Genomic DNA, 12,402 nt, shown 5'->3' on the forward strand with positions numbered 1-12,402 from the left:
TCTGCAATGTGGTAGTTTATAGTGATGTCTAGCACTGGGGCATCATGCCGCAGACATGTAGCATGATGTCCCACCCAGTCACATTATCCTGACACCAGGCCGACCAGTCCTAACACTAACCTCTTAATGCTGAACGCCAAGTGAGGCAGCTGTTAGTACCATTTTTTTAAGTCTCTGGTATGACTCGGCCGGGGATCGAACCCACGACCTCCCGCATCCGAGGCGGACGCTCTAACCACTAGGCCACCAAAGTAACAAATGTAGCTTGGCCAAGTATATGGAAACATTGCAAGGGGATTAAAGAGCCCAACAAACAAGCAAACATGTATCTTTATTTACACAATGTGTGGTGGACAGATGAAGAAGCCTACAATAGAAACATGATACCCCACTTATGCAAATGCTTTCTTTGCAAAACTGCAATTGACAGTAAAAAGCACATAATACTAGATTGTATTACCTCACCAACCAAAGACAAAAATTAATAAATAAAATTATTAGAAAACAAGGTAATTTCAATCCACTTAAGCTACCCTACACCAACCAAATTAATCACAAACAATTATACAATTATACATCAAAACAATAAACTTTTTATGTATGGCAATAAATGAGAGAAGGAATAAAAAAGGTTACTAAAACCCTATTAAAAAACACATCAAAACAGTCTGGATAGCCTAAAGGCTAGTTCAAAAACACCAGACTTACACCATTCACTAGGAAATTTAATTACAGAAAAACACATTAGAACAGTCTGGATAGCCTAAATGCTACTTTAAAAACACAAGACCTGCAATCCCTTTCTAGCTGCAAGCTAGAATACAGTTGTAGAACTAGGTGGCAATCATTAGATGACATCACTTGTAACACATACTTCTTTCTTCAAGAAAAAGAGGATAAATACACCTGCAGATTTTTGGAATCCGCTGCTGTAGCCTCTCTTTAATGCATGAATTACACATGTATTACAGAAATTTAAATCAACAACCTTAAAAGAAAAAATCTGACAATTCTTAAAAAAAAAAAAATTACAGCGGGGTGTGGTTATGGGAATGTCAAAAGTGACACCTGAACAGGTCCCATACTGACCTCTCCATTAATAACCAAAAAGAAAACAACAAATACGGCTGAACTTTAGAATTTATTTCAAAATTTTTAACTGTAAAATATGAAGTCTTGCATACTTCAAATGACTTAAATGTTATAATTCATATGAAAAAAGAAAAATCACGACACGCCCGCACTGGAGATGTCAACCGTGACACCTAAACAGGACTCTAGCTGCGGGCACCCCGTGATTTAATCCTAGATACACAGACATCAGTAGCTCATTATAAACCAAATTGTACAAAATTAGAATATAGTGGCAGAGTAAAATAGTAGGGATGTCATAACCTGACACCTTAAAAGGACCCACATTGACACCTCCACTAACAACTCAAAAGAATAGCAAACATGACCTGATTATATAAATCACATAATATTTTAACCTTACACTTTTAAGAAAAAAATATCTTTGGCTATTAAGAATACAAAACAAAAACTGTTAATGTTGAGAAAATATGATGGAGATTTCAAGCAGAGAGTTTCAAATAAAGATTCTGTTCTTGGACTTTCCACCATAATATAAACATTCAAAATTTCAACTCAAAATATTAAAGTCACTGAATATGTCTTTGAATTGAAGACAATAGTCTGTTGTAAAACCACCTGCACCGCTGTGCATTCAGATGCACACCATCTAGGTTCATGTAAACACCATGGAATCCATCCGTCCTACAGAATAATGGGTCATCCCTCATGGATGGAACCAAGGCAATAATGCTCCAAATAAAACAAACTGGACATCACGATCCAGAAACTGTCTACTCAATTGCAATAACTGATTACCACTATGTTGGGCTCAAGGGCCCCTATGTCATTTTCACCAGTTTGATAAAAACATTATCTGGCAATGGATCCAAAGCTGTTGTCCATGAAATAAAGTTCACCACTCTTGCCCCCTAGTGTCCATCCATGGTAACCCCCTTTTCTAGGCTAAGGAATAATTTATTATATAAACGCACAACTTACACTCACCAAACAGAAAAACTGCTTTTAGACATTTATTCTTCTTGGGAAGTTTTAGATAGGATGTAAACAACCCTTAGATTTGACCTAGCTATGCTGTCCAAAAAATAATGCATGCATACATTACACAAACAAAAGAAAGAAAAACACATGCTCGAACAAAATGACTCTAGAAAAGTCACTTTTAAATTATTATAGGAAGATGGAAGGAAACTATTCCAGGACCGTAATTAGCCTTTGGAATAATAGTACAACCCTAAATCCGAAGCAACAATGGTAGAAATCAGGCCCACTGTCAGCACGGACAAAGGGAAGAAAGTGTTTGCTTCTTCTTGGGATAAATAAAAAACTCTAAGAATCTGATGGATAAAAAAGAAATCAACCCTGCACAATTTTATATCACATTACTTTTTTAAACAATAACACCTACAGACCTCTAAGGGAGACGGGAAACCCACTCCAAAACACACTTTTAGAGATTAACAGGGTGTCACTTCAAAGTTCTAACCAGTACCGGTATGCTCGGATGGAGCTTAGAAGTGTCAACAGAGCAAGGATAAAACTCAATCCAAATGTTGTCACATGAAATAAAAAGAGGGCTTTGCCTTTACAAGTCAAAGGATTAAAGTCAAACATTCTCAGGAAGCTGTGGAACTCTACTTGGCACTAATCAAGTTCATGTTTTGAATTTGTGACTCAATCAAAAGTGAACTTGAAAATAGAGTTCTGCCTTTACAAACCATTAGCTTATCAAGCCAGGTGCTCTGGCAGAAAACTTGGGAAATATCACTTAGTAATTCAATCTAACATATGGAAAACGAAAAATACAAAACTTGTATCAAACAGTGTTCATAAAGCAAATCACAAATATTCAGATGAATACAGCTTGCTAGCATCTGAATGAAAATAGAAGCAATATTTGGTTTATGATTTTTGTTCAGGAAAAACAATAACCCAACATAAATGTTTCATTTTCTTCCATCATGAGAATATGCATTGCTATGATATATCCAGGAATCCTGTTTGATATCTTAATGCTTAAAATTGTTACTATGACAACATTACAAATATTGAGTGGGTGGAAATCTGTACATGGTCCATGATAAGGAGTACTTACAGCTCCCTGTTCTTTGACAGCTGACGTCTTCTCAGTAACAGGCTGTTTTCTTTCATCACTCACCAGAACTTCAGGAACTCTGTGCTTTCCTACACAAAAACAGAACAAACTGTCAGCTTCATTGATAGGGACAATTTAAATGGAGATATTAAAATATGAATAAACAAGTCTGCAGTCAAATTAATTTGTGAAAGCCTGAGAATAAGAAATTTCTTGTTACAGACATCCTTTAACTGGATGAATCTCAAAGACGCTTTTTGTATATGCACATATAAATATTTAAATTATGTTCTGAACAGAATATCAAATCAAAATTTCCTCATACACATAATAATTGTGAAGTACCACAGGGCTCTAACCTTGGACCTTTGTTATTCATTATATTTATCAATGATTTACCTCTTAAGATTGGAATTTCAATTTCTTCCACTGACCTCTATGCAAATGATACTACACTGTCTGGGATGGGTAAAACCAAAATGATACTTCAAAATAAGTAACAAAATGCTCTCAACAGACTTCAAGTATGGTGCAAGGAAAACAGTATGATAATAAATACAGAAAAAAAACGAAAGCTTTACTAGTTACAACACAACAAAAATGAGCAAGGCTAGAGAGGGACAAACTCCAGGTTCTATTTGACAATGTGAGCCTTAATATGACCTCTCAAGATAGAATTCTTGGTGTATTCATAGATAACAATCTTACTTGGTCTATTCACATGTTTCAAAAAAGGTTAATTCTTATCTTTGGCTACTGTGGAAAATAAAAAAAAGCATAACATTCCTCTTCAGTATAATGCCATCTTTTATGAAATTTATATTCAACCATATCTGGACTACTGTAATGTAATTTGCGGTAATACCTCTAATTCAAACATAACAACACTCTTATGACTCCAAAAGAGGGCTTGCCATTTAATTCTAGATCAACGTATAGACAATGTTCAGGATGCAGTGAATAATATAAAGGTAACTTTAACAATACATTAAAAAATATTTCTTGGAAAGGCCAAATTGATGTATAAAGTATCTAGAAAAGCAATTCCTGTCTATCTAAGCAATATCTTTTACGAAAGTGATGCTGGTGGTAATCCAAATTTAAGGTCCGTAAGAAGTGAAAATTATATTATACCATAACCAAAGAAGGAATTGTTTAAAACAAGTGTTCAATATACTGGTCCACTGGTATGGAACAACATTTCCAGTGACATAAGGCAGGCTCCTATCATTTCTTCTTTTCCTAATCAACGTCTTAAATGGATAAAATCTTTAGAAAATTGAACAATTCTGGTACAAAAATACTGCCTGCTTTTCTGTAATTTTACATCATTTTCATAGTTGAATTGTTCAATGCAGGATAGTAGTATGTTTACACAGATCTCTGTGCATGTGTTCCAAGCTGGATAATTTGAATTTTAAAATTGACTAATTATTTAGTGTCAAGCCATATTTTTCACATCATGTATGTGCTGTGTATACTGTACATAATTATTAATGTGTTTGTATGGGAAAATATAAATTTGTTTTGTCAGATGGATATAATGCACTTCCAAGGTCATGCAATATTTACATCTGAAAACCTTGTTCATATTTACCCATAAAAATGCAGTAACCTATACATATTGTATAGAATTTCCAGAATAATTTTGTTAATTGCAAAGTCAGTCATGTGATTGGAGCATTCTAATAATTATGTCCATCTGTACATCAACAAATCGCTTTATGTGGCTTAATCAATTTTGGGAGGTTCTTTAAAACAAATTCTACATTTCTTTTATATCAATCAAAACTTGAAAGTGATTTTCAGTTTTCTCTATCATGTATATGCTTATTTTGACTAAGTCTGAAATTGGGCAACACACAGGTATATAATTATCCCCTCCATACCAAGGACACTAAGATCAGGAACATGTAAATATACCAGTATATATATATATATATATATATATATATATATATATATATATATATATATATATATATATATAATGATAATAATAATAATAATGAGGACTTTGTATAGCGCCTAATTTTTTAGAAGCTCTAAGCACTTTATAACTTTAGACAACACCTATAAGATAAGAAACATAATAATATTATTACAAAAACAAACAACATGAAATAAGAACAATATTAAAAAAATAAAAAACATGCTGAGAATATTTCAGGTAGGAAACATTATTAGGTCTTTAAGTTTGCTCTTGCTATCGAAATAAGTGAGTTTTGAGAGCTCTCTTGAATGTGATGACTGTGTCTTTGTGTCTAAGTTCAGTGGGCAATTCATTCCACATTCCTGGGCCCTGGTAAGCAAAAGAATGCTGTCCATATAACTTTGTTTTCATGCCTGGAATAATGAGTATACGATTGTCAGAAGAGGAGCGTAAGTATCTTGCTGGTGTGTACACATGAGTGACGTCAGATAGGTATGTTGGACTAGACTCCGACAGTGAAATGTAGCACAGAGAACAAATTTTGCATGTTATATATATATATATATATATATATATATATATATATATATATATATATATATATATATATGCACATGACACTAGTATCAAGCGATATGATATGCATATGAATACCTCTTGAATGCACATGATATTAGCATCGGGCAACTGGGTAGGCACATAAACACCCCCCTCTCTACATCTACCATGATGATAGGACAACAGAATATAAATATGCTCTGCCAGCACAGGACACTAGGACTGGGCAACAGGTAGGCATATAAACACTCCCTCACCTACATGCATGACACTAGGATGATATATATATATATATATATATATATATATATATATATATATATGCTCTGTCTGCACATGACACAAACACTGAGCAACAGGTTAGGCATATAAACACCCCCTCTCCTATAAGTTAATCTGACTGGGCGTGATGCTGGACATGAAAGCTATACACATGCTACTGATGGACATCACAATAATGCTGATATTCAATTACAGACCGAAATACAGTATAATTGCAATTAATTACTTAATTATACCAATTACATTGTATTTGAACCCAAGTCTGATACATGTACGTCACTTGCATATATACCTGGAACAAAAGTGCAACATAGAGTCTGGGCTAATGGATATTTATTGGATATCAGTGTATGTGCATTTTGCTGTGTGGGAACATGTTAAACATGATGAACATAAGATGCAGTGACTGACAATAAAAAAAGATAACTGTAATTTTTGTATTGTCAATTTCATTCGCTGTATATCTATGTAATCTGTTCCAGATTTACCCCACTCCTGGAACCACACTGGTGGCAGAGTGGTCTAATGCTCTCACCTTTATAGATGACTCTCACATGTGCATGAATTGGTCTCAGCTCGGCCAATTTAGGTGTATGAAAAAGCTTGTTGGTAGCATACCAGGTTATTCCTCCACCAAATATACTGGCCAGCAAGTATATACTATCATTACTGAAAAATAGTGTTAAAACCCACAAACCAAACCAATCATGTCTTCCTCTAACCTGAACCCCCAGCTCCTGTACTAGGTTTCCTGGCTAATGGCTTATATGGAACAGATACCACTCAACATGCAGTTATGTTACAAAGCAGGTTAGCAGGGTGATTAAAAGCCGAAGGGTGCATAAGAAAGCAAAAAGCAAGCGTGTTGTAAATTGCATATAATTAGCATGGTGTTTATTTTTGATGCAGAAGTGGTTAAGAAAATGAATCTGATGCAAACAAAACCCAATTTATAGTATAAATTGTGAGATCTGCTAACTACGTGTACAATGATATATTTAACATAAAACACATGCTTATCTTTTAATAAAGCAAAATGAACACATGTTTTAAATATTAACAAGTGTATCATATTGGCAGACAAAAATCAAGTCACACTCTTTAGGAAAGTATATACAGAAAGATTGTGCAGCATTTCTTTCCAAAAAGTTTGTCCCAACCATGCAAAGCAAAATAATTTCCAACGGTTGAGTGATAGATAACATATAATTCTCTGCAAAAAGTAAATTGTGAAGTTTACTACAAGAGCAAATGTGCTTCAGTTGCTTACACCAGTCTAGATTTGTATCAACAAAATAACTTGCTAAAATGTCAGGTTAGCCAAACCAAAATGGCAAGCTTATTTTTAAGATAGCGGCAAGCATGCAATACAACTGTACTGCAAACTCAGACTTGAAACTGCAGCAAGCTTGCAGAAGCTTAATTTGTTCATTTTAACCTTGCACAATCTTACTAATTACAACCTTGCACAATCTTACTAATTACAAGCTTGCATAATCTTACTAATTACAACCTTATGCAAGCTTGCAAACAAAGCTGGCCTATCTAGATGCATCAGAAGAACTGATACGGCATCAATTGAATTATTCTATAGATGGTCACATACATCCATTTTCTAACTCTTGATGTCCAAAAAGTATCAGTAATATCCCATATTAAAAAGAAAATGTTAATATATGGTGTACATTAATTAGCATGAGATCTTTCTGTCACAATGAAAGAAAGAATACAGTCACCAAATCATTTAATAATATTTAATCAGAAAAATAACGTGAATGGGATGTGTGGGGAAACTCTCCATATTTTTGTTTTGTATGGCTTTTTAAATGTCTTTACTAATTCACTTCCGTATAGAAATCCATTTGGGGGGAAGGATAGTGTCAAACGGTTAGGTTCTCTCTCTCTCTCTCATCTGTCAAAATCATCTCTCTCTCATCTGTCAAAATCATACACTATTAGCTGAAGAACAAGAATGTTAGCCATTTGAATTACACTGAATCACCTCTTCTAAACAAAATCCTCTCAGTATAAAATTATGCATCATCCTCTACTTCTGGTATGATTCAGGTATCATCCATTGAAAATGATTACAGCCACATTGTACTATGTAACCTGGAAAAATATTGACTATTTACCTCCTTGGCAAAAGACATTTCATTTTTAGTTCAACATTCAAAAATCACTTAACATGACATCTGTGTTATTCAAGATCGTCATTTAAGGAGATCATAAGTTTTAGCTTTGCCATCCATTTTGAAATGGTTGAGACAAATGTCAAATTAATGTCTGGTACTTTCGAGGCTTAAACACACAAAATGCATTGAAACTTGATACTGTAAGGCATTTTGAAATATAATAACTGCCATCTTCTTTGGGAATGAAAGAAATTAGATGTACAATGGTTCAATCTGATATGTGAGGAATAAAAAGATCACAAGAATAATGTAAATATGATTAACAAGCATGTGTAATGTTATAATCTCGTGACCCTATTGTCGATAAGTGACAGCACTGCACTGATTACGGTACTGCAGTTTGGCAAGCACAGCAGTAAATAATAATAATCTTTATAGTCGTCATCTCAAGAATTGTTAAAGATACATTATAAAGTCATTATTGGATGCATTTAAATTGTAAAAGTAAAACCACACTTCCGCCACACCGCCGCATAGCATAATTAGCATGAGATCGTAAATGCAAAATACAACACTCTTTAAGTTTACTCACCAACATGATAACTCCATTATTTCAAATTATTTTTGGTTCTAGAATCGGTTGCTGCATATATATTGGTTCTGCTTACAATGAATTTCCCAAATTAATGAGCTACAATTAAGACGGTTCAGTCTTGAAAATTCTACCTAATTTAAACACAAGGCTACCATGGTCATTTTGTATTTCCTGTGCCTCAAATATTTTGTGTACATATCTGCAAATTCGTAAACCAGTCTCCTGACTAAAAGAAGGGAAGTAACTGCCATTAGGCCTCGGTACTGAATCAAGTCTCTGTCACGGAAAAATCGCATTAAGTCTTGCATGCCTTTTATTACCTGAATTCTTTCTACAAAAAAAAATCAAAATTCACAAAGATCAATTCTTTATTGAATGCTGACAGAATGGGATGGATCTATACACAACTGTATGTATTTTAATTTTTATGTAGTATCTAAATAACTGACAAAATTATTTTTTTTCTTTTGGCAGCAGACTCTCATTAAAACAGCTATAGATCCATTCTTTCAAAAACTTAAGTAATCATTACAAAACTACAGAAAAACTAGTTGATGGTGCATACATTGTCGGTATAAGGCATTTACAAGCACAAGAAAATTTTGTACGGGATGGGCTATTCACAAATTCCATATGGATTATTCACAAATTCCATATGGAATTTTAATTTTATTCCTTATGGACAACCTACATATCTCACGAACTAATTTGCATATTCCATGAGATTTTCCATACGGAGTACGTAAGGAATCCATAACATTTCCATATAGATACACTGAAATCCATAAGAGTGCTTCAGCAACAGAATAAAAATGTCCAAATGGATATTTCTGTAAAAGTACGTGTGGATTCCGTATCCAATCCATGTGGAAAGTTTCATTCGGGTTCCCACATCTGTTGCACTTCTGTGGTGGATACAGCCTTTCCACCATTATTTTGTTAAAAATCGAAACAAAAAGATGGCTGCCTATATTTTCTGTAGCTTTGTCTTCTCAAACTCAAGTATTCTTATCCCATTTAGAACTGGGCCTAATGGGTGGGTGCCCATTCTGGCTTTGGTCACCTTTATGTTAAATTTTCTATCAAATTTCTCCACTATAGCTTCAGAGGTATTTATAGAGGTTTATCTGATAAATGTAGCTCGTTGGTCTGTTTTTATTTTATTTTTCTTAATGCTGGTGACAGTTTCTTGATGTTTACTGTCTCTCTTCCAATGATTTATTCTCTGAATGGCTGGTTCCCTTTAGGTTTTAGTATCTAGCCTTGAAAGCACTTCCTCTTGAGGGATTGAGTTAGGCTTACAAAATCTTTATTCATTATTTGTAGCGATGTCATCAATGAGGTCATTCCCAGTCTTCTTTCCATTTATTGTGTGTCTTCCTTGTAGGCACATTCAAGAAAGGATCCTTCCTCTGTCTCTATTTTCCTTGTCTTGAAATATTTTTCTAACTCTGATTTTTTGTGTGCAGCAGCCACTTTGATTTTCTTTTTTCAGCTTGTGAGCTCGTTCACCATTCTTCTTTGGATTATTTTGGTTATATATTATTTGTAGTATTTTTTTCTTCAAATATTCATCAGATTGTTGCACAAACATTCCAAAAATGTAGTTGTTTTGCCTATGTAACAAGAATAAGTTTCAGAAGTGTAAGACTTTTAGGCTGTTTTTATATCTGTATTCATGTGTTCTTGTTTATAATAAGAATAACATGCCTTGCCTCTGTAACACTAATTATATTAAAAAATTATTTGCATAATACTGGCATTAATAGAAATAAATAAGTAGTTATACAATAAATAATTGTTATAATATAATTTCATTATACATAACTATTTATAACCAAGTTATTAAAAGTATTATGATATGATTTTATCACTTTTTCATCCTTTATGTTTATTATATAAGTTTGAATAATATTTAATTCTTTTTAAATAATGGTACCAAGGGACATAACTCAAATTTCACTCTAGCTCTTTTCTTGAGGGTTGTTAGTGTTTTAGGGTTTAACGCCATTGTTCAGCACAAGATAGGCAATACATGGTGGCCAGTATCAATGGTAGTGGAAAAACCCAAGAAAGCCCCAGAAACAACCACTGACTCACAAGAAGCTACTGACAAGCTTTCTCACATACCCACACTGGTTGAATTCGAGACTCGAACCATTGTAGACAGTGGTTTGTAATGAAAAGTGCTTTAGATCAGTTGGCCACTCATGGCCCCGAGTGGTTTGTAGAAACAAATTTTGTATTTAAAAACTGGATACTGACACAGCAATTAAACAATTAAAAACTTTGAAATTTACATGATTATCTTTATTATTTTAACAATTAAAAATATAAATAAATACATTATACATAATAATATAAAGTAATCAAACTATTTATCTTTACTTCTTCATAAAGTTCTATCAATCAAAAGCAAAACTTGATTCCCTAAATTTCCATTTATGATTAACACAGTTAATATCCTAATATGAAAAAATAGATCTGCATACAGTGCTTTAGTAATGTTATCGATTGGCGTTTTGATAAATCCTCCAAGTATTTTTCACAAGAACCACATTGACAAAAATAGCTCAGCAATATTATACCCAACCCCAACCCCACTTATATCCAATCTGATAGTAATATTCACAAAACTTTCACTGAAATTCAAGTGGACATCACAACATAGCATGGACAATGCTCCCACTTATATTGAAATGGACAGTACAACATATATGGGCATTCTTATATGTGCAATTTTGACATAACAAATATTGATGAATGGATGATAGGCAGAGTACAATAACAAAGGACGCATGGTCAGAACATAAGCTTGACTGGCATTTAGCAAGGTGATCTATGGTTTAAAAAATGCTTTTAAAACAAAACTACTATCTCATGCAACCCTTACCTTGACTGTACTGTTTTACAAGATTTTTTCGGGAGCGACCAAGACCCAAAGAATGCATCAACCTACGTATCAACCCTTCTGAAAAAATTAAACACAGTTAGGTTGGACTGTCTCTTAAACACAACTAGATTGGACTGTCTCTTAAATACAAAACTTAACTAGATTTAGTATATGCAGTTGATTGCTGCCAGAGATAGATACCGAAACAATTTCTGGCCATGACAAAATATATAAACAATTTTCAAATATCCTTAACCGATTAAAAGAAAATAAGAATAAACTCACCTAACAAGTTAATTTTCGACATCTATATACAAACACACATTTTGTATGGGAAACAGAAATAGATAAGTCTCTCAAAGACAGGACAGACTGTGCCATGGAGACATGCAGCTACGTACAGGTGTTTTAGTCAGCTGTAAAATTCCCCATTTTCTTGAGTGAACATCTATATTATTTTACATAATTTGATGCAGATCCTTAATATCTGTATTATTTTACATAATTTGATGCAAATCCTTAATGTCTGTATTAGTTTACATAATTTGATGCAAATCCTTAAAATCTGTATTATTTTACATAATTTGATGCAAATCCTTAACGTCTGTATTATTTTACCTAATTTGATGCAAATCCTTAACATCTGTATTATTTTACATAATTTGATGCAAATCCTTAATATCTGTATTATTTTACCTAATTTGATGCAAATCCTTTACGTCTGTATTATTTTACCTAATTTGATGCAGATCCTTAACATCTGTATTATTTTACATAATGTGATGCAAATCCTTAACGTCTGTATTATTTTACATAATT

The 12,402-nt window shown here is 33.4% G+C and overlaps 1 protein-coding gene across 1 annotated transcript in view; it reads right to left on the reverse strand.

Moving 5' to 3' along the window:
• Window positions 1-12,402, reverse strand: part of LOC149789927 (uncharacterized) — a 46,201-nt gene that overhangs the window by 19,584 nt on the left and 14,215 nt on the right. Inside the window, exons 3-4 of the mRNA XM_089973144.1 lie at window positions 11,584-11,661; window positions 3,188-3,276 (exon numbers count right to left, since the gene is read on the reverse strand). Coding sequence (XP_089829270.1) covers window positions 3,188-3,276; window positions 11,584-11,661 — 167 coding nt within the window. The remainder of the gene's footprint in view (window positions 1-3,187; window positions 3,277-11,583; window positions 11,662-12,402) is intronic.

This window comes from Sinohyriopsis cumingii, chromosome 10, assembly GCF_028554795.1.
Source record: "Sinohyriopsis cumingii isolate HCF-2022 chromosome 10, ASM2855479v2, whole genome shotgun sequence".
Taxonomy (NCBI): domain Eukaryota; kingdom Metazoa; phylum Mollusca; class Bivalvia; order Unionida; family Unionidae; genus Sinohyriopsis; species Sinohyriopsis cumingii.